Raw genomic sequence first — 23,671 nt, 5'->3', positions numbered from 1 at the left:
AAAGCAACTTACTTTAAATTTATCAGATATTAGAAAACATTTTTTTTAAAGTTACAACTTGTTTAAACCTTTGCAAATTTAGTAGAAAACAATTGGACTTTAAACACAAATTTCTCACAACTGTTTTTTACATGATATTTTGCAAATTTTACTTTAAATTAATCAGGTTTTAGACATAATTTTCTCCAAACCGTTTGCACCAGATTCAAGAGTGCTTGAAAATTTTCTCAAACTATTTAAGTGCGTTTGCTTTTTAAGCAAATAAGAACTTAGCAGAAGCTATTTGTCTTCTTATTTGAACAAATAAATAACTTGTACTCTATGTGTCTTGGTTTTTTCATATTGTATTGTGAATTATTAATCATATAAACTTAAAAAAAAAACTTGATTTATTTTTATTTCGAAGAACACATTAGTCAACTGTTTATCAGCACAATAAATAATTTAATCAATGTTTTCGGTTAAAAAAAAAAACTTTTATATTTAATTGTGGCTAAAACGTAACACATTTAAAACGATTTCAATTTTGTTGTATTTATTTTGATGTGCTTAAGATTACTTAGAAAGTAAATTAAACTTGAATTTCAAACAATATTTTAAACTTAATAATTAAATCTAAAAGTTCTAGTACAGTTAGTTATTTTAAAAGTAAAATTTTGATTTAAAAATAAAATTTAATTATGTTTTTCTTGATAACATTAAACAAACTTTTAACACGTTTTCCGTTCATTTTCTGTCAAACATTTTTAGATTAGATTATTTTAGTCACCCTTTAAGAATTTATTTAGTACTCATAAAAAAAACACTTCAAAACTATTTTGATTTCAATTAATAACTGTAAAAAAATAATTTTAACCAAATTTTCATTCTTAGTTATTTTACATTTAGCCTTGAATTTCAAATCAAAAAATTATTTTTTGGTTTTTTTATTTGTGTTACATTGTTTGTTTTAACATAAATTGTTTTCTTAACAAATAACATTACCTTGTTGTCTTAAGAATGACAGTACAAATACTTTCTTCTTTATAATTTTTTGTAAACAATAAAATGACTGTTTCACAATCTGTTTAAATTATCTCTGAATAGTAATATTTAGTATTTTTATAAGTTAAGATATTTTTTTTTCATTTAACTATTCCTTTAAAGTTTTTCTGTCCATAAATAAACTAGCTTTTATTCATCTATCTTTTTTTTATATTATTTAAATTAAAATGTAATAAACTTTGACTTTGTTTTAACCAAATCGAAATTTAGTTATGCTTAAAAGTTTATATTGATAGATCTTTTTAAACTCATTTAACTGTTTTTTAATCCTTTCAAGTATTTTAAACTATCATTTAAAACAACAATACAGCTACATAAAGGTTTTTAGTTGTCATAACTTTATCATTGCAGAACACTTTAAAAAATTTTCGTTTAATATTTTTTTTACAGTTTTTTGAGTTTACTGAACCAATTTAAGGACTTTAAACAGCTTTGTTAAAACAACAGTTTGGTTATTGAACTAGGCAAAGTTTTTCAAACATTTGAATATTGTAAACTTTATTATGCTTCAGATTAGATACTTTTGTACGAAGCTAGTTGATAAAATGATAAACTTTTATTTTTAATAAACTTACGTTCAAGTATTAATTAATTAATTGATAACCATTTTTTCAACTTATGTCAGACAAATACTTATTATTGTTCTAATAAATCAATTCAATTTAACATTATGATATAACTAGATAAACTTTCCTTAAGGTATTTAATAAATAAAAGAAACACTAGATAAGTCAATAAAGTTTTATAAAGATAAAGTATGAAGTCACTTGTAAAGTATAAAAACAACTTTTGTATATATATATATATATATATTTTCAAAACATTTTTGAAGCATGCTTTTATAAATTTACGTTGGATTTGGTTTTATTTCACAAAACATATCAGTTCAAAGTTGTTTACAAAAAAACTTAGCTGACAAGACTCCTTGTAAAAACAACTGTTAAGTGGTGAGAAGATTGATAGCGCCACTTAGCGGATAAATATTAAAAAAAATCCATATATGTAGAGTTTTTTGTTGTGGTTAGAATAATCTCGATATAAAAAAAAAATCTTTTATGCATTAAAAGCATTATAGTTTTCAGGAAATGTCAATCTTAATATATTTCGTTTATCCGGTCTTAGAGTATTTATCAAGAATTGATAATTCTAATTTGATGTATTCGAATGAAATTTTCGGATGCCAAATTTTTATATCGGTAATTAAATCGGCAGTATGACGTATTTTGCCCTAAAGCGATTTTTATTGTACTCAGTAAATTGCGTGTAACGAACTTAAATTTATTTGGTCGATTTTTTTTATTTAATTTCGGTTCAATTGTTAAGTATTTTGAATTTTATGTTTGGTGTGTAAACAGTTATAGCACAAAAAAAAACAAAGAAAATGTTTTTATTCTAATTTTGTTGAATTATGTTTGCAGGCCTCAGTGTTTATTTAAAAATAAATAGTTACGTTTGGAGATAAAATTTAATTGAAAAATTTTTCGGACACTTTATGTATAAATTGAATAGTTTGCTTAATTTAGACAAAATGAATGCATTTGTCTTGTTAAAAAAAAGGATATGTTTATAATACTTAACGTGTTTAAATTGAAGTGGTCATGGTTTACAAGTAAACTTTTTCATCAAAATATATTTTTACTAACAACAAAGTTTGGCTGCATCGAATAAACTTAATAAATTTATGTTCATACTATCTACACGACAATGAATATTAACAAGCAAATTAAAAAAATCCTCATCAAATAGGCAGACAAACAAATCCTTAAATTTTTTACCGTAGAAAATGTTTACTTGGGGCCGTAAAAGATAAGATCAGTCTAAAACGAAAAAAAAAACAACGAAAAAGTCTGAAAAAAAATTAAATAAAAACGCGTCGGAAATAATTCAGTGGTGAAGTCACCAGACCGTGACGGCCGACGTTGCCATAGGAAACCCGTTCGTTGCTAATCTGTCGCCTAGTTGCTATGCGAAAAGTAGCGTTGTTGCAAAGACGGTTGCTAAGTAAACATCCGTTGCTACCAGAAACGCGGAAGTTGTAAAAAAAATCGAGTGGTTGTTTACGTTATGCGAAATAATTTTAAAGCTTATTATAAAATAATAATGTAAAACTTAAATGTTGTTCAAGCTTCTTAAATTACTTTTAAACTTTTGTAATAATTTATTAAATACTTACATTCAAAGAGTACGTGACCAAAAAAGATTAAGCTGTATCGATTTACAAGTTCATATTAGTCTATATATATATATATATATATATATATATATATATATATATATATGATGTTAAATTAGATCAATGTTTAAGCAAGAAACTTTATTAAGTTGTATCAATAAAAATATAATTTAAAATGTTTTTTTATGAAGTTGTACTAAAAGTTTTACAACTTTATGAATATTGTATACTAATGTTATGACTTAAAAAAAAATAGTGAAGTTTTTTGTGGTTGTTTTTTTGGAAAATGTTTTTATAGAATTTAATGTATGATATATTTAAAAAAAAATAGTGATACTGTAAGTTTTGTATAGTAAATATCCGTTGACGTAAATAGTCTAATTTTAAAGCAGAAAATTAAAAAAGAAGTAAACTTCAAAGATTACAAGTTTTTTTGCTACTAAAAACAAGTTTGAAGTCCATATTTTTTTAATACCAAACTTAAATTGATGTCATTAATAATAAGTACATGTAAGTCTCAAAGTGACATGAAAAGTTACAAATATTAAACTGAAACTAAAGGTCAAATATGTTTAATATTTAATATTAACGCTTAAACTTACGTAAAACCTTGGTAAGTGTTACGCAATTAAAATTGAAAAAAACGTTCAATTTTCTACATGTTTCTGACTACTTTAATGATTGACGCACTAGAATTACAAGGTAAAATATTTATATATTTCATGTGAGTACATGTTAAAATAAGGGATGGTTTAGCAGTTTTGGTTTAATTGTCGGAAATAAAAACATGTATATAAAAGTGAATTAAGGTCGAAAAAACACTGTATGTCTAAAGTTTTTGATTCTAAATGGAACATATTTAAATTTGATCTTAAAGCACTTAAAAACAGCTAGATTATGGATTTTATCTTAAAATGTTTGTTTATTATTTGGATTGTATTTTAGATATGGATTTTTATCTCTAAACTAGCTTATAAGCAAATAAATATTTGAAAAAGGTTTTTAGACATATTTTACAATGTTGTTTAACTTTATTCGTGACATATTTTGCTTTCATCTTAATTATCTTTAAAACTATCGTAGCTAAAAATTAAAATGTTTAAATATCAAAAGATAAAAATTCTAGACGTTTCGAATTTAATTATTCGTGATTTTTTCTAAAAAATTTAACTTTTTTTATGTGACGTCATAATTACTGTAACGAGTTGACATTGATCATTTGCAATAGAAATGACAATATGCCGATATTGTCTCGAAACTTTTACATGTGTCTAAGAAAAATTTAACTTCATTTTTATATGTTTAAAACAAAAGATACGGTCTGAAATATGTGTACTAATATGATAATTTAATATACCTAATTTTTTTTTGTTTTTTTGGTAGTTGTTTTTAAATTTCTTTCTGCTGTCTGATATTTTAAATTTATTTAAAGGTATTTTTTATCTACACTTTGTCATTTTAAACACTAAAAATAATTAAAATTTAGACTTTTCTATCTTGTTTTTACATTTTTGTTTAATTAAAAACGAATCTTGTTTTTTATTTTTCTTCTCTGTCTGAAATTTAATTACTCGAAAACAGTTTGTAAACTTTCAATTTGATGAGAGATCGTCATTACTTTGTCTAAGAAATGATATAGTACAGACAGTTCTTCAAATGTTTAATAAACGTCTTAGAGTAATTTAATTACATTTTCCAATATTAAAAACGTCTAAAAAGTTATCGTACTATAAATTTGAAAAACGTGACATTCTAGTATATATCATAAACGAATTATGTCATTTTCAAATATTTAAAAATATTGAAGCTTAGAATTTTAAATCTATTAAAGTTTAAATAAACGTCAAAATAAAAGAATAAATAAAAAAATTGACGACAAAGCACTAAATATTCCGTCTGTTAAGTCTATTAAGTAGGTGATTTATTTAAGCCATAGACAAATTTAATTACTTACCAGTTTTAAATAACATTTAAAACAAAAATAGTTTTTTTTTTTAAAAATATTTTAATAGACACTTTATAAATTTCTCATTTCTGTTAAAAAACAAGTTTTAATCCTCCCAATTTTTAAATTTAAATTTAATAAAATGTCTAGAAACTAGTATTTGTCTGAAAAACTTAAACAGTTTAAGTTAATTTGAACTTACTTAATTAAAATTTTCGTCTTTTAACTTTAAGTAATTGATTGATTATGAGCTAATGGTTGTGTTTTAGCAAAACGGTGTAAAAAATTAAAAGTATTTGTTGGTTTTTCAAATCACTACGTCAATTAAAAAGTTTTTTTAGCACCTTTAAAAGCTTGCTCAGATATTAATTTAAGAAAGTTATACCTTTATTTACTTTTATTTATGTTGAGAAGACATTTTAAAATAAATGTCTACATTTATACATGTGTGTCCATTAAACTATTTTCTAAGATTAAAACGAAATTACTTTATATCCGCACTTTATAAAAATAAGAAATAAAGAAAAAGTTAAGTTTTAAATTTAAATTAATACTCTTTAAAATCGTTTCCGAAGTTTATTCTTAGTGTATACAAAACTACATCGGTTTTTACGTTAAAATTTTATTTAAAAAATTTGAAGATAAACTATGAAACGTGATTTCTGAATAAACAAATTTTTCTCAACAAAATGAGACAAAGTTGTATTTTTAGATTGTCTCAAAAGTTACGCCAAATTTGGCAAAGTTTATTTTGAGAATCTCTACGAAAGAACAACTTTCAAATTTTAGCCGAAGCTTAAATAAACACATTAATTTCGCGGCAGACCAATTTTACGTTAAGGAATCTGAAAGTATAGAAATTTTGAAATTTATTTCACTAGCCCATTTTTGATTAAACAAGTCAGTTTAGTTTTAGTCTACGTTATGGTCTTTATATTTATATGTTGCACTAAGAGTAACAAATTAATTTTTCTAAAGTTAGGATAAACCGTTTTCCAATAAATTTTTTGATTATAAACGTGAAATTTAATACAAAGTTTTTAAGTTTTATACAAATGTTGCCACAAACAATATTTCGGCAAAACTAAAATTTTGAAATGCTCTAAAACACATATACTTATCGGTATAGAGAACTGAAACTAAAATAGAAACACGTAATTTTTTGACCACAATTGTAATGGACATAAGAGAAACTGAATCATACTTGTTTATATCAATTGATTTTTTTCTTCGTTTTAATAATAATATTTTTTATATATTTTGAACTTATTAATTTTAATTTTTAATAAAATATCCATAAAATTGTCATTTTTCACAACGTTTTTTTTTGTCTCGGGTTGCCTCTTTCCCGTCCTTCCCAGAAAACCAGTCGCTCTCGAACAATAAGGCGCTTGTACCTCCCCCGTGTCGCAAAAACTATTTTTAACGAAATCCTATCATCCTGCCGCGCGAAATACTCCAGAGTCTGGAAAACTTTTCCTAATTTCTGAAATCCCGCAAACTTTCTTTTATTTCTGCTTAATGGCGATTTTTTTTGCTGCTGCACACAAAATGACAGTATTTATTGTCGAGTTTCTCTAAATTTTCCAAAATTTCTCGGTTAATTTTCCTCTTTTTAACCGAAACAAAAAAAGGTTAACTTGGCGCCTAATGCAATAGGAAAATGATGTAATTTGAATTTCCAGACGTTTTTGATTGCATTATGACGTAATATTTATTATTTTTGTTTCCTTTTGTTTGTATTTAGATTTTTGTGATAGGCATTGAAAATTGGTTATCTTTATATATTTTTTAGTTAAGTTTATTTAAACATTCTTATTTAAAATTTATAGACAACTTTTGATTTTTTATATGAATGACATAATGTATCAATTTCTGTTTTGTAATTATTAATTTATATATGCAGACAATGGCATTTCTTATGCTGGATAATGGAATTATAATTTTGTTTGTTTAACCCTAAAACCAAGGTTGATTTAAACAAAATCTAGAAAGTTTATTAGTTTTGTTTCAGTTTGTTTTTAATTTTAATGTTTGGAATTAAGCTATTTATAAATCTATTTAGAATTATTGCGAGTTAAACAAGTTTAAGAGCATCTAAAAGTATTAAAAAAATGTTAAACAAGCCAATATTAATAAGTCATATGGTATATTACTAATCTCTATAATTTAGTTGTTTTTTAGCTATTATTTCAAATGATTGAGTTAATTGATAAGCAAAAATAACATGTTTTATACATTTTATGACAAAATATATTTTACGTGTTTGACACTTTTAGAGTTTAATCAAACTAACAATACTTGTAATCGAAATACTACATTTACAACAAATAGTATATTATATATATATAAATACATTTACTACAACTGTTTCATTTCATAACAAAAATCATAAAAACGTAACAAGTATTTTTTTCAAATTTATAACTTGTGTTTTATCATAGTTGAACGGCTTAAAAAAAATTATAGAACTACTTTCAAGGTTATTAGAATTATAATTTCCGTTTGTGCCGTACAAAAGTTTTGATAAGCTTTTTTATTGTTTGAAATTTTGACATATTGCTTTATACTTTACTTGTACAAATAACTCAAAAAAATGTAAAAAAATTATATGACATAGTGTAATAAGATGGGATATTGTTTTTTACTTTTTTATCTTTCTTTAATTGCTTAAGTTTTTTTGTTAGTTTAGCTATAATAAATTTATATTATTTTTAAACTAAAGTGATATAATCCTCTAGAAGTTTATTAAACAAAACACTTAGTATAGTAAAAAGTTTGAAAAACAATCTTTTTAAGATTTGAAAGTATAAACACCCTAAATAGCTATTTTATTATTATTTTTTATTAAATTAAAGTTTAAAAAAGTCAATGCTATTCATTATTTCATTCTTTTTTTTTATTTTTGATAAACGATATTTCATTTTCATTTTTCCTATAGTGTTTTTTAAAAAGTTATAACTGACTTTTTGACTTATGTACAGAGTAAATATTTAGCTGAATAAAAGTTTCCAGTGTTAAACCTTAAAACCAAAAGATTTACTTTAAAAAATTAATTAGATAAATATTGGTGAAATTTACAAAAACTAATTGATGTTAATTCACTTTAATATACACTAATTACTTTTTTTGGTTTTGAAGGAGGTAGTTAAAAAGTATTAATTTGAATAAAAGTGTTTCCTTAATTTTTTTTTTTTTGATTTTTCACAGAATTTTTAAGGCTTTCTGATATAAAACAAAATATTTTTCTTAAAAACCTATTTAGGCGAACGAATAAAGTACATTGAAACATTTAAATTAAAACTTTTTATTAAAGTTGTTATTTTTTAGACTAATTAATTTTTGCAATAAAAAAAAAACCAAATTTTATTAACTTTTTTTTACTTTTACGAAAAGGCATATTACGCAAACCTTAATTGCTTTGACAACTTGGGTAAACAATGAAAATTTTCTTACGCAACTGAATTTTAATCCTGTTGTCAGAGGTCACCGAAATGACAATTTTTGTTCGTTGTGTTTACAGTTTCCATTGTTTTACACTAATTGCCTTGACAGACATGTAGAAATAGTAAAACTTAATTTTACTTTAAATGGTTGAAAATTTACAACTCTTTTGTTTGTACTACCAAAAATATTTTTTTTAACTGACGAAATGCGTTTATGTTTTTTGTGTCTGTTTTAGTACTACGACATCACAAATTTATTTAAATGTTTTCTAAATTATTAGATAATAATTTTCTTGTTTTTAGACATAATAATTTTCACAAAAAGTTTTCTTTAATAAAAAAATTAATAAAAATCCAATCATTTACATTTTTAGTGCTTCTCAAAGCTGGTATTAATAAATGTTTTAATGTTCAAACTTAGCCTGTTTTAAATATTTTTAGAAAAAAAACTGCATCATTAGCCTATAATTCAAATCGCTAAACTTACATGTTTTTAATATTTTACAGTTTACCGTAGAGTTAAGTATTTATTTTAAACTTTATATAAAATTAAATTAAAGTTAGTCTGAACAAGAATACTTAACATTAGCTAGTAAATGTCTGTCTAAAATGAATTAATTATTTCGTTACCTTTTGCTTGTTTTCAAAAAATACTTTTAGTTTAACACAAACACTTTTAAATAAAAGTAATTATATGCAAAGTATATATCCTTTAACTTAAATTCAAAAACCGGTTTTTTATGTTGATTTTTTTTTCTGGACTTTACAGACAACGGCGCCATTGGTAATGAATGTAATTGCCTTTAACAATTACAGATTGTCATTTTATTCTGAATTTTTGAGAATAGTTGCCAAATTTTAATGTTTCAACTAATTTAAGTCTGGTTGCTATTTTTTTGGTGATTTTGAAGTCGTTTTTTTTTTGTGAAAATGAAACTAGTCATAATTGTATTGTTTTTTTAAACAATCAATTTCAACTTAGTTTAGTCAAATGTACGTTGGTCAAATTTTAATGACTTTGTCCTTTACTTAATTTGTTCGTCTGGGTTTTAGACTATTTTCAAGCTTTTTTGTAAGAATAAAACCTTTAACATCTAAAGAATTGAAAATTTAAACTTAAACACTGTTTTAAAGTTACTGTTATTTTTTTTTGTCCTTTAGTTGTTTTATTTGGAAATTAAGGCTTTGCGCTGAAAAAATTAACCAAAATACTTTTCTTTTTTAATTAAAAAAAAATAAATTCTTGTTAGTTTTTTAAGTTATATAAATATACATATTTTCTCCTAAAACCTATTTTTTCACGTTCACAAACTTTGCTAACAATTTGTTTTTTTACAACTCTAACTAATTCTTTTCTCGTTTTTATCAAACACACTTTAAAAGTTTTCTTTGATTTGAAATCACGTTTTTTAAACAGACAGTGTTTAATCCTATTTATATGTCTTTTCGTACACCTAGCTTTGGTATACAAAAATGACGAGTAAAAGCACCTTATATAACAAACTTATTATCAACACTAAAAATTTTAAATGTAAAAATAAACTGCTTTCAGATAAGAAGCTGTTTTGTCGAGAAAATTTTACGCGTTACACACAAATATCAGAAATTAAAGAATATTATAAAGAAATGCTGCTAGTTGTTGTAAAACTAATTGATTAAGAAAAGTTTTATAGAATATTAAATAAATGATAACTGTCGTTCAAAAAAACCTAAAACTATACTACTATCATAATACTAAGACCTATTGTTAAAATTGAAAAAAAAAATTAAACAAAGAAACTTACCGAAGTTTTTTAAACGAAGACTGAATTAAAAATTAAAAGCGAATAAAAATTATTGACCTTTTTAATATTCATAAATTTAATTAAAATTGAAGTGCTTTTAAAAGCAATTTTTAAACATTGCAAAAATTGTTGAACGCAATTTAAAAATTAAAATGTTTCAAAAGTCAAGCATTATTGAGATAATAACTCTAATTTAAATTTTACTGACAACTTTTATAACTTTGGTGACATATTAGATACAATTGTCGTTGAAAATAAAAACAACTTGTTCTTTTGAAAACGATAAAAAAATTTAAAGTTTGAACTGTAACTATATTGAGCTGGAAGTTTTGTATTAACTCATATATAACTAGTAGAATAAATTATTTAAGCAATTTAAATTTAATCAATCTTATAATAAATAATTATAACATTATAATCAAAAATATTAGTTTCAACTAGCTTAAAAACTTGAATACATTTGGAATATTATAAACTAAACTGTCGAGAAATAAAAATAAAACAATCAATTTAAACTGTTATTTTAAATATTAAACAGTTTTTAAAATCAAACGGCTCGAATACTTTAAAACAAGCTAATTAAAATTGACATGAACTCGAAAAAAAAACTTTCAATTTTCAAATTAAACGATTCAATTCCCACCAGAATTTCCAAATTAACCCAATTAAATATCTCTGCTGTTATTGGCTCATATCATCCAGATATTCTGCTCTCATTGGCCAACAAACCAGATTCACTCTGACAGCTGCAGTCTTTACGACGACTTTTGCTTGACAACAGACGTGATCTGGTTGTCATGGGAAACCAAACGTCTGGTTGCTAAGTAACAGAACTTCTCTCGAAACTTTTTGTTGATATTTCGAGTGGTTATTCTTGCGATTTTTTTTTTGAAGATTTTTTTACTGTTTAATGGGAAAATAAGTAGCGATGCTTTCAAACTTGAACTGAAAACTTTAGTTTTCTCTGATGTTTTTTTTAATTCTATATTACGTTTTTTAAAGTTACTTGCGTCCAGACAGTAGTAACATTTGTTATTTCCGGGTCTCTGAAATTTCAATGCTTTTACGATTATTTCTTACGTTTGTTATTTCCGACAATTAAATGACTTTAGATTTTTTTAAATTGAAAATATGCTCAAGTAGTATTCTGTGAATTGTGAATACTTACTTAAGAAAGTTGTTCTGTTTTTAATTTATTTGTTTTGTAGTTAACGTATTGCTAATATGCTGTGTTTGGCAGTCTAGAAAACCAATTTAACTATTTTTATATCATGCTTACATAAAAGCACTGTTTAAAATTAAAATATAACTTTTAAAATTTTTTAGTAGTTTCTGATAATAACATTATACTTATTTACTTTTGTAGCTATTTGTACGAATTAAGTCTATAAGCTAATGGATAAAATCTTCAAAAATCCAGAATTAAATCTTATATTCAAACAATATTATTTATGTTTAAACAGATTGTGACAACTAAACAAACATTTTATTTTTACTCTCAAATTTTCTTAAATTATTTGTACTTTATTAAAAAGCTAAAAGTATTCAAAATTACTAATGTATTTATGAATATTTATAGAATTTCTTTATTCTTTTATTTAATTTCTTCGTGAAAAAAAAAGTGAAAACAGCACTCGAACTTTGATGCTACTTTAAATTTAAACAGAGGCAACATTTAGTTTACATAAAATTAAATAGTTAAATCATGTAATTAAATGCACAAACCGTAACATTTTTGAAATAGATTTAGACTTATTTTGTATGCTAATTACATCGAGAGACAAACAAATCTTTATAAACTGTTTAACAACCAAATTAAAAATCAATTTTGATTTAAAAGTATCTAGAAAGTTCTTAAAACAATAGAAAGTTTTCCTAATTGATTTCTGAAAAAAGGTAAGCACAAAGAAAAGTTATTTAATTGTACTACTAACAATTCATTAATCTAACCCGGAAAATAAACAAAACCAAATTGAAATTACCTTAATTTGTTACAAAACTAAACTCAGCAACACAAAGTTAATGTCACAAAGTTGACAGAAGCAAAGTAAAAAGTAGTTTGTCAAAAAAAAGTAATTTAAACCAATAACGAATTCTTTACAGAAATTAACTGCTTTAAAATAAAAAGCAAAAAACTTGAATGTGTCCTTTCTCAAAAAAACCGGGAAGTTAAATAATTGTAAACAAACAGAAAACAATAAATTTGCATGTATAAAGAAGAAAGTTAAACAAAAACAAATTAAGTTTATAGGAAATTGTAATATATCTTGTAAGCAAACAAAAAAGGACAATAAAAGGAATTAATTAAGTTTTTTAAGTGAAAATTACACAGACGTCTCGAAAAAAAACCCGGAAAAAGAAACTGTCCTACAAGCAGCAAACAAACAAAATTAACAAGCAAGAGTAAATATTTACATGAAAATTAAAACATCCGAAAGTTGAAGTCTTGTCAGTTGCGCTTACATGAAAATTTGCTCTAACGTCTCGGTTGCTAGTCATGATTTTTTGTTTACTGGGACCTTGAGAAATTTGAGCGTGAACTTTTATGTTTTTTGCAGATTGCAGTATACAATATAGAACAAAATTCAAAATTAATTTGAGTTTTAAGTAAGTTTTTTATCGCTATTAGTTAGTACTTTTTCGTAATGTTTTTAGTGTTACAACCCTTAGAATATTTAACATGAGAGATTGTCTTTTGTGTTTTATATTTTTATGTTATTTGTTAATTGAATAAAAAAAGATTAAAACTATATGAAAATTATTGTTTTTATTTGTTCTTTTTGCTCAGAATTTTCAATACTAAACTTTTGAGAATGTTTTTGTAAATATGTAAGACTTTGTTTTAGTTTGTGTTTATTTAGTTTGTTGGTTGAAGTTTAGAACGAGTTTTTGCAAGATAAATTATGAAAAAAAGCTTAGATTTTCTTAATTAAACTTGTAGTACTTCTTTCACTAGGATTTAAAGATTGATATATCAGAGGTACACGATATGTGTTTTTTGATAAAAGCTAGATTTTTCATGTGATTTTGTATTTACTTTAACGCCTTGAGAACATTTTTTTATTTAGTTTATTGGTTAAATGTTGAAGAACTGTTGTAATCGAAATTTTTTGTAATCGAAATTTTCACTTATATTTGTATTTTATAACTTTACTGAAACCTTGAAAAACTTGAATGGTGCTTTAACAACTGATTTTAATTTTTTTTTTGTAATATTTTTCACCAAATTAGACAGTTTTCAGACTTTTAAATAAAAAAGAACATATTTTGACTACTTTAAAATTTCAAGTAATTTAAATATTTTTTATTTTATGTAAAATATGCTAAATCTGTAAACGTAAACACTGAATAGAAAAAATTCAACGTCAATCCAAGTTACCGTGTTTGAAATAAGACCCAACGTTTTTTTGAATAGGAAGCAGTAAAATTAATAATTTCACTAATCCCGTTTGCCCGTGTCAAATATTTCTCATTTTCGTAAGCAACTGACGCAAGTTGAAAATTCTTCGCATTGTGATTGGCTGTCACTTCCTTATTGTTATCTCAAAAACCTTAATTAGCATCTCGTCTGCATAACAGAAATATTTTGCATCCGATATTGTTTTACGGTAGCATATTTGTTTAGATATTTGCTGCAGATAACAATTTGGCCAATTTGATTTAATCATTGCAATCGCAAAACCGTGCAAAGGTTTTTAGACATCTTAAAAACTAGACAAGTATGAATTTTTAGGTATTGTAAATTAATAAGAAATCTAATACTTCTTAAAATTTTGTTGAGGTTATTTTAAGTTAATATCTTATGTTTATAAGCATTTGAATAAAGATATTATAACTAATTTATCTCTTAATAAGGTTAATATGTAACTACTCAATTTTTTCAAGTTTGAAAATTTATCTAATCTTCCAACTTCATTTTGTAGTAAAGAATGACATAATTTATTCATAATTAATAGCTATAATAATGGTTTATAAATTAACCTATTTAAGTGTAATTATGCTTTAAATTGTAATCATTATCCAACTAAAAGGCCAAAGGAAATATTTTATCTAAACTTTTTACATAACTATACATTCTACACATATGTAATGATTCAATAAAACATCTATTCAACTAAAGTATGCATTTAATTTCCTTTATTATTTCAACAAAACGTTCAAAAGAAAGTGATTATCCTTTTCATTGTAGTAATGTCACATACAAATGGCCGTATTAAAACCCATTTTGAGATTGAAAAAAATTCAAAGAAAACAAAGTTCCAGACAGATAAATATTCTGAAGTCATTTATAGGAGATTAACTATCAAAGTTATAATAAAAAACCTTACAGAAATAAAAAATTCAGACAAAAGCGAATTACATGTACAATATTAAACACAGACAAGAAACGTACTAAAGTCTGTCGAGTATTAATCTCGTTTTAAACATACTTTGTTTTGTTTCCATAGACCAATACATAGTGATTAACCTAAAATAAACTTTATCCTATTAAGTATAAACTTATACTTTGCTGTTTTTGGTACTAATTTTAATGCCTCTTAAACTTTATTGAGTCTTTAAAATTTCATGTTTTATAATCTGTATTTAAACATAGTGCAGCTAGCTTTTTATAACTGTTTTTTTTTGTGTATTTTTATTACAAAGGTAAGTTTTAAATAAAAAAATTAATTTTTATGAAGTTTTTGTAACTAAAAAGTTACAATTAACTTTTAAATTTTTTTTACAATTTTAACTTTGTTGAAAATTTATACTTTTGAAGTTGTAACTTTATCTTATTTTAAAAAAACAAATTACTAGAAATATTAGCATTTTTTGTTATAAAAAATTATTTTTATCGTGTTTTCAAAAACTTACAAGAATTGGCAGAAAGTTGTAAAGGACTTTAAACTCAGTAAACTGAAAATAATGTAAAACTCATTTGTCAAAGGATTTAAGTGGTTATTTTTATACCTTTCATGTTTCACCCATGTAAGTGTTGAATTAATTGCAGACAGTAATATGTGGGATTAAAAAAACTAAACTTAAAGAATTTAAAACTAAACTGTCAACGATTGATGGCTTTTCTGTAGTAAAATAATTTAAAAAATATGTTGCTGTAAATTTATTTAAGTTTATACTATTTGAAGTTAAATTTTTAGTTTTATCTAGTATATTTTATTTTTAGACGGTTTTATTTTGTTTAGTCTAGACGCTAAAAAATGAATAATAAATTAGTGATTAATTTAATTTATCATCACTTAGTTTCGTAATAAATGTATTTTCTTTCATCTATCGGCTTTGATGAAACAAATTTAAATTTAATAACTTTAATTTCTCACATAACACACGTGTCAGCAGAAAATTAAGTTTTCTCAAGTTTTGTAATTTGGTAAAAGTGTTTTCAGAATAAAACCAGTGTAAATAAAACTCTTAATCTTAATTATTATGCAAACAATATGATTTATTATTAAAAGTATATTGATGCAAATATTACTACTTCTGTTGTTTACTACTACATACATTTCTACCAGAAAAATAATGAAAAATATATGTTTTAATTATATTTATATATGCAATATATCCTGGATATTTGTAAAAGTTTGGAGTAACATACTAAATATGCGTAACTAATTTTATGAAAAAAAAATCAAAAAGGCTAGATTGACCTATAAAAAATATTTATATTTAGAACAGAAAGCTTTTAGCGCAAAGCTGAAATTTACTTTTAAAATAAGAAACCACCAAAAAGTTTAAAAAAGGCCATTATTGTCGAGTTTGAGGAAAAAAAAACTTTTTTTTAGGAAGTCAATTACTCGTCACGTTCAAGAATTTATTCGCAGATCAGCAGAATTTAATTTTAATTTATTTTTATTTTATTACTTTTCTACCTTTTCAACGAAAACAATTTAGATCAGGATGCTCTTATAAAGTTTCAGTTTGAAAGCAGGAAAAATTTTTCAGACATTCTGAACGCAAATGTGTTTTTATTTGAAGTTTCGAATTAAAATTTAGCCCAAAGCCAGACATGGTTTTGAGACAACAATAATTCGCTGAAGCAGACGAGAGAATAAAAACGAGACATTTAATTTTGAAAAAAAAAAAGAAAGAAAATTTCGTTCCGACGCGACCATTTGCGCTTTATTTTGTTTTGTGTTTTACAAAGCGAGCAGTTTTTTCATTACTATTATTTTTATACTTTTGTTGTAAGTTACGAAGTTACAAATACAAATCTATATTACTTTGCTTTAAGTTTGTTGAAGTAAATTTTAGTTTTTGTTACGTTGGTTATGCTGTCTTGGAACAGATTTGTTTTTATATAGAAATTGTTTGCATTTAAAACTAATTAGTGTTTGAATATAAATTCATTAGACTTTAATTTTTTTAGACTGAACATTTTCTTAAATCTACAAGTTTTTTTAATAAATAAAAGCTCATAAACAATAAATGTTTGTGCTAAATCATTATACTTACAGTCTGTAATAAAAAAAAGCAAATATGTTGTTTTACACTATAAATTTTTTACAAGAAGTAACTTTAATTAGTCATAAAAACTTAAATATAAACAATGATAAAAATTGTTTTTTCTTAATTTGCTTTAAATGTACTGTATAAAATACAAAACTTAAACAAGACTATTTAAAAAAAAATGACAACAACACAAATAAAGTTTTAAACACATAAAAACTAAAATAAAAAGTAAATTTAAAGTAAGAAACGCCATAGGAAATTAGATACCCGCTCAGGAATTTCTTTTTGAATACCTTAGAAGGAGAAAATTTTATATATTGACAAGTTTGAATTCCAATTGAAAGAAAAGAATAGATCTTTTATCTTTCTACTCGAAATTACGTAGTTCAAAATTGGAACGTTTTCTTTCAGTTTCTTCATTACTTTACACCTGTTCGCTAATTTGCGCTCCTATTGTACTCGTTTTTTTTCCGAATACACGTTTTTATTTTAAAATAAGTTCTTTTCTCATTAAAAATTTTCCTTTTAAAATTCCTGTTCTGTCAAAGCAAATTTCCTTAACACCTTAATTGCCCCATTCACAAAATGAACATCTGCTGAATACACATAACTCATTTTTAAAAGTTTTAAAATAAAATCATATTTTTCTTGTCGCCTTTTACCTTTTAAAATTCCTTTTATGTCGCCGGACTGGCACCTGTTTTGTCATAGCAACCAGATAGATTTCTATGACAACCATAAACGTTTTCAAAGCAACCAATACACAAGCTCCCTTTTGTCGGCACGTTTTCTTTGAAGCCAGATTATTTGTCCCATTTAACATTCCTACCTGCAGCCTGTGGAACCAATGTAGTATCTGCCTGTTGCTTCGATGTAGTGCTTCCCGAATTCCCCACCCGTCTGCACTGTGACATCTGAGACTTTTCACTTTGAAGTCGAGCTGGTAGTCTTTGTTGTCTGAAATTGAAACCTTTGAAGTTTTTTCGAGCTGATAAAACTTTTAATAAGTTCGCACTTCATCAAGATGGTACGCTTCGAAAAGCTGCAAATATCTCAACAGATGTTTAAAATTTAAAACGCACGCTTTTATCAAGTCAGATGTTTTATATAAAAAAATATAGCTTTATTAGCTTAATAATATACATAAAAGTGCTAACCAGAAATGTAACTTGAGTACACGTTTTACTAAAAATGAATGCGTCATTCAAACTTTATCAAAAGCACTTAATAAGTACAAAAATCACTGATACAATCAAAATAAAAAGAAAAATATGAGCAACAACTTCAAGTTTGAAATTTTTAATTTCAATACCGGAACTTGATAAAGTTTATATCTGAAATTTACATCTCAACCATTATGAGATTGTGGTTTTAGTTTTTCAACAATGAGCTACTTTTATTAGATGTGTTTGGCGTTTTTATTTCCTTTAATTTAGTTAAAATTTTTTTTTTTTTAATTTTTAATGAATGTGACAGACTAAGCTGGATTGTGACCTTTCAAATGAAGGTTTGTCAGATATCTCTTGTAATTAACTCAGGCAATGTTTGCAATGAAAACTTTTGTAAATGTTTCAGTATTTTATCTTTATTGCTGTGGAAGATTGATTAACTTTTGATGAGATTAAAATTCTTAAAGAACTTTCGATTTCTTTTTTTTAACTAAATCAAAAGAACTAAATGTGATTAAGATAGTTTAGTTAGTTACTGTTTATCCTTACAAAACTTTGGTTTACTTTATACAGAAACGTTGTCTAAACACAGGAAAAACTTTAAAACGCTATAATTAAAAAAAAATATTCGATTTATAGACGAAAATTTTCAGATTTTTTGACAAAAAAAATTTATTTTTTATTAAATTTCTCGCATTTGAAGTTTGTTGTTTTTGTTTATTAGCAGCAAGTATTTCAGACGTCTCAAAGCAACAGTTCAGAGATAAATAAGCGAATTGAAATTAGTCAGGCTAGACTTCGAAATTAACGCGGCATCTAATAAAAGGTAGACATTCCAAGCAACTTCTTTGATAAGCTCCATAAGTAGATATTATGAACTTAATGGCATAAAAGATTAGTCGGTGTTGACAAGATATGTGTTTAAAGTTGTTATTCAAACCAGTTATAAGCTACTAGTTATTATTTTCAGCAGTTAAAATAATAAATTAAATTAAACCATCTGATGTAAAAGTTAAAATAAATCAAGTACAATTTTAGTAAACTAAACCAGTTTTACAGGCATTAGTAACACAAGTCCTGTAAACGCCTGATAAATTTTTTTCTGATTTAGTTTTTAGTCTTATCAGTGGATCGATTGCATGTAATCTTTTAGGAAACCGCTAAAAGTAATAAATTTTCACAACCAATAAAAAAATACAATGCAACAAAAGTAAGTCAAGTGTAGTTATTTGCTGCTGGATAATCGAATATTTTCAGTTTAAAAGACAAGTGACTTTTTACTACAATTTTAGAGTGCTGTTTCGGAATGCTGTGAAATGCTTAAAATAAAATTTCTAATTCTAACATCTAGTAGTTTTTTTTCAATATCATAGAAATTTTTAATAATCTTGAATATTTGTAAAAGTCAGGCAACCACTTGATCTACAAATACTAGTATTTATAAAGCTAGATAAGTTTAGCAGGGATATGAAAATGTTTTTCAACGTATAAGATGCTGGTGTTAGCTTCTAGTAGATATCACTTTCAGTTGAGTGTCTAGTAGATATTACTGACCAGACATACTGTAAAGTACAGTGGTTAGTTAACGTAGGAAACCGGTGAGAAAGTTTGCTTTGAAAAATTCGTGTAAACAAATTAACAAAATAAAGTATTTGAAGGTGTAGGTGATATATTTATAAAAATTAAATATTTTTGGGCACTACGACTTTGTCAAAAAAAATTTAATTTGGTAAATTGCATGGGTAGCAGATACAAATATACTAATTATTGTTTATAAACACTATTTTACTTATATGTTCTTTTCTCAATTTCACATAGCGACTTTAACTTTAGTCAAAATAATTTAAAATGTAAAAAGTATTTCTTCTTCGTTAATCGTTATACAGTATTATAAAGTATAATTGCAATACATAGAAAAAATTGATACAAAATAAGGTTCATTTTTAAAATATAATATCATTTAAATCTTTATCAGAAGATAGTTTAAAAACATCTTTTTAGCTGAATGATTTAAACAACAAACTAAAATAAGGAATAAATTACTTAGTAACAAAATCTTGTTAAGCGCTAGAAAAAAATAATTTATAATTATATACGAATGTTTATGTTGGTAAACCAGTTGTTTGTAAATCCAAGTATTTAAATAAAAGCGCTCAGACTAATTAATTGGTTAAACAAACTTTTAGCAATTGTTTTGTTAGCTGCTAGATAGTTGTTGGTTTAAAGCAAAACTAATCAAATCTTTTAGTAACATTTTCCAAAATAAGTACGAAAATTAAGCCTGCAGACTAATTAATCGCTGACTGAACACATAGATACAAGCCTGTAAAACCAATGCAGTTCATAATGCCTGTAGCTCCGATGTAGTGCGAAGGAAACCGTTTAGTGATAAAGGTGGAAGATTAACGAGATTTTGTAAACAAACATGCTTACTGTCGAAGTTTCTTTGAAAGTTATATAAGTCTGGTTGGAACTTTTTAAGTCTGTTAGAAAGGATTTGTAAGTTTGAAAAAAAGTTTTTCAAGTTTGAATAGAAAGTTTTGTTAGTCTAGTTGGAAGTTTTAAAAGTTTGTTAAAAAGTTTTGTGTAAGTTAAGTCTAGTAGGATATTTAAGAATCAGTGTGTTGATTGCAGTTTATGTGTTTAGTTTATTTGTGGTAAAAGTTGTTGCTGAAATACTTGTTTCATGTATATCTAACGAAATAGTTAATAAGGTCTGGATAAGATTTTGACAGTTCGTTTAAATTCCAAGAAAATGAAAAGTTTTATATAAACCAGATGTACTTGAACTTTAAAATTTCTCAGATGTAACAAAAATAATTAAAAACAATTTTGGTTACTAAAATTAAAAGTTTTTTAAATGTGTTTAAAACAAAGATTCAATAACTAAAATCAATGATAACAAAATGCTATAGTTACATTTGTTTTCAGTTGGTGTAACAGAAATGATGCTGAACTTTTATAAGTTGAGAAAATCTTTTTGTTTATTGATTATCATAAAAATAGAGAAATTATAGTAAATTCACCAACCAAACCTGCTTAAAATTTCCGGACTAAGAAAAGTGTACCAATAAAAGTTCAACATACGTTTTAATTTAATTTTAGTTTTGTTAAGTTGGGTCAGCTAGAGTTGAAAACTCACCGTAAGTTAGCTCAGAAAAATATTACGAAACATAGTAAACTAATTTGGAGTTTTTCCATTGATGTGCGTCCAAAATTGTTGGAACAAGTTTCAAAAAACAAGTAAGTGAGGTTTTTTGGAACCAGAAAGTTAAGAAACAATAAAGTCTATGAAAACATTAAAGATGTGAAAAAAACATAATGAAAAAGTTACAATCAAAATGTTTTTTTTTTATGTGGGATTGAAAATCTAAAATGTTTAAAGAGAATTAATATTTGTTAAACTTCATAAACTTTTATTAATAATCAATCAAATGCAAAAAAAAACATTAAAAAATTTAGTTATAGATGTGATTTAGTTAAAAAAAATGAAAAAAAGGTAAGGAAAAAAAAGTTTTTAAAATTTTTACAACATAAAAACATCAATACAAAATTAGTCTGGCTTAACTTAAACAAAACATTAAGTTTAAAACAAATATTTTATTGAACATAGCAAATAATTTAACGAATATACTTTAAAAAACAAACACGGATGTAACTGTACATTTAATAAAACAAACAAAAATATTGATAAGCGCTGATAAAAGTATATACGAACGGGCTTGAATAATTCATTTTGTAGAAAAGCCTCTCTCCAAAGATAAAATAAACAAAAATATTGATTGGCCGCACATCAAATAAAGTTGGAAAAATGCTCCGGAAACCTAACGGAGGTTTTCAGACTTTTCAGAATATTGTGTCTCGCGGCTGGCTAACTGTTTCGTTTTCAGAAAAAAATAACGCTATTGTGAAAAAAAACTACTGAACTTTTTTTTTCAAAAATTATATATTTTAAAAATTAGTTTCAGAAAATATAGCTTTTTTTTTTAGAGAAATTGTAGTATAAATTTGTTTAAAAACATATTTGTTTCGTGTATATCAAGTATAGGTTTTGGTTTTAAGATTAAGTTTTTGATTTTCGAGTTGAAAAGATAATGAGTTTAAAAACTTGTTTACTTACTCTGAAATTATAAAGTATTCTTATCAATTTATTTCATTTTTAAACCTTTTTTGAGTTGTATGTTCTTATACTGATAGAAATAGTTTCAACTGGTTAAGCAGCCTTACTTAGTTTAATAAAGTATTTTGTCACAATTCTTTCTTAGTCTCTATGTTTTATAAGCCAACAACTTCAACAGAATATTAAATTTAGATAACACTTAAGTTTGTTATCATAATATTAATGACTAATTTTTAGGGATACACCTACTGTCTTATTTTAATATTGTTTAACTTATTTTCTTATAATAAGTTGATTACTATGCATACTCAATTAGACTAATGCTAAAAATTGTTTTTATTTTTTTTTTAAGTCAGTTTTAATATAATCTTTTACAAATAATATTTTTATATGCTCTATTTTTTAATTAAAAGTAACTTAGATCAATTATTTACGTGTTCAAAGTTGTTTTATTGTTTTCAGAAAAAAAAAATTCATGAATAAAAGCATAAACACTTTTTTATAAAAAATCAACATTTTTTTATAAAATTAAAAAAATCGATTTTAGTTTTATTGACAAGTTTTTTTATATAATTTTTTTTTTTAATTATTTGTTTAAAATTATTATCTTTTTTGTAAGTGTATAATACAAAATACTACAAAATTATCGTGTTTTATAGTAAAAAGTGTTACACCGACAACCTTTAAAAACTAAAAAGAATTTAAAAAACTATTATTTTCTTAATAAGTATAAGAGAAAAATGTGTGGACAGAAGAGAACAGTAATATAGAAAAGAAAAGAAGGAAAAAAATGTTTCAACTTTTTAAAACTAGTTAAGTACAATTGGTTTTAGCCACTATAAAATTTAGCTCGAAAAAAGTTGCATTTATTTTTATTTTAACAATCAAGTGTTAGATTTGTTTGTGCATAATAGATAGCTAAGTTTATTTTAAAACCGATTAGTGTTAGTTAAAAACAAGTCTTGAAAAATAATCATTGTTTTTTAATTTTTATTGATGAGTTTCTATTCATTTAAAAGTTTTTTCAATTTTTATTTTGGAATATCAAATAAAAATATTTTTGTACAAACTGAATAGACTAATAAAAGTGTTGTACTATTTAAAAAGTCGAACATTTATTGTTTTGATAAACTTATTTCATTTCATTTTATTTTAATTTCAGCTGATTAAAAATAAATTTATCAAAACTGAATTTCCCCTCGACTTGCGCGTGGGGCTCATAAACTTTTGTGACGTCATCAAAACGCGATTGTGACGTCTTAAATGAAGCCGGTCGCCCGAGAGCCGAGCCGATACTTCGAGATAACGTGACGTCATAGTTAATTTGTGACGTCATCAACTTGTGACGTCACAATAGCGACCAAAGTGGAGGGTCGCAAACGAAGGAAGAGGATAAACATGTTCAAAATGCAAAAAGTTAAAATTACAGGTTTAATAAACATTGTTGCAAAAAAAAAAAATGGAAACAAAAACAATCAAAATGTTGTTATAATATAAATTAAAAAAATTAATCACCCAACGTTTTTTGTTCAAAATGCAACAA

The 23,671-nt window shown here is 24.6% G+C and overlaps 1 protein-coding gene across 2 annotated transcripts in view; it reads left to right on the top strand.

Moving 5' to 3' along the window:
* The window catches only part of LOC145849899 (E3 ubiquitin-protein ligase SMURF1-like), a 53,511-nt gene that overhangs the window by 5,774 nt on the left and 24,066 nt on the right, over positions 1 to 23,671 (top strand). The window contains exon 1 of one of the 2 annotated variants that reach the window (XM_082955003.1): positions 23,295 to 23,557. The exons of the other annotated variant lie outside the window; for it this stretch is intronic. Coding sequence (XP_082811129.1) covers positions 23,527 to 23,557 — 31 coding nt within the window. The 5' untranslated portion in view covers positions 23,295 to 23,526. Of the gene's footprint in view, positions 1 to 23,294; positions 23,558 to 23,671 lie in introns of those variants that run through there. 2 annotated transcript variants of the gene reach the window in all.

The sequence above is a fragment of the Thalia democratica genome, chromosome 2 (assembly GCF_965202585.1).
Source record: "Thalia democratica chromosome 2, ktThaDemo2.hap1.1, whole genome shotgun sequence".
Taxonomy (NCBI): domain Eukaryota; kingdom Metazoa; phylum Chordata; class Thaliacea; order Salpida; family Salpidae; genus Thalia; species Thalia democratica.
Note: the sequence above shows the minus strand (reverse complement) of the source record. Positions and strands in the feature narration are given on the sequence as shown.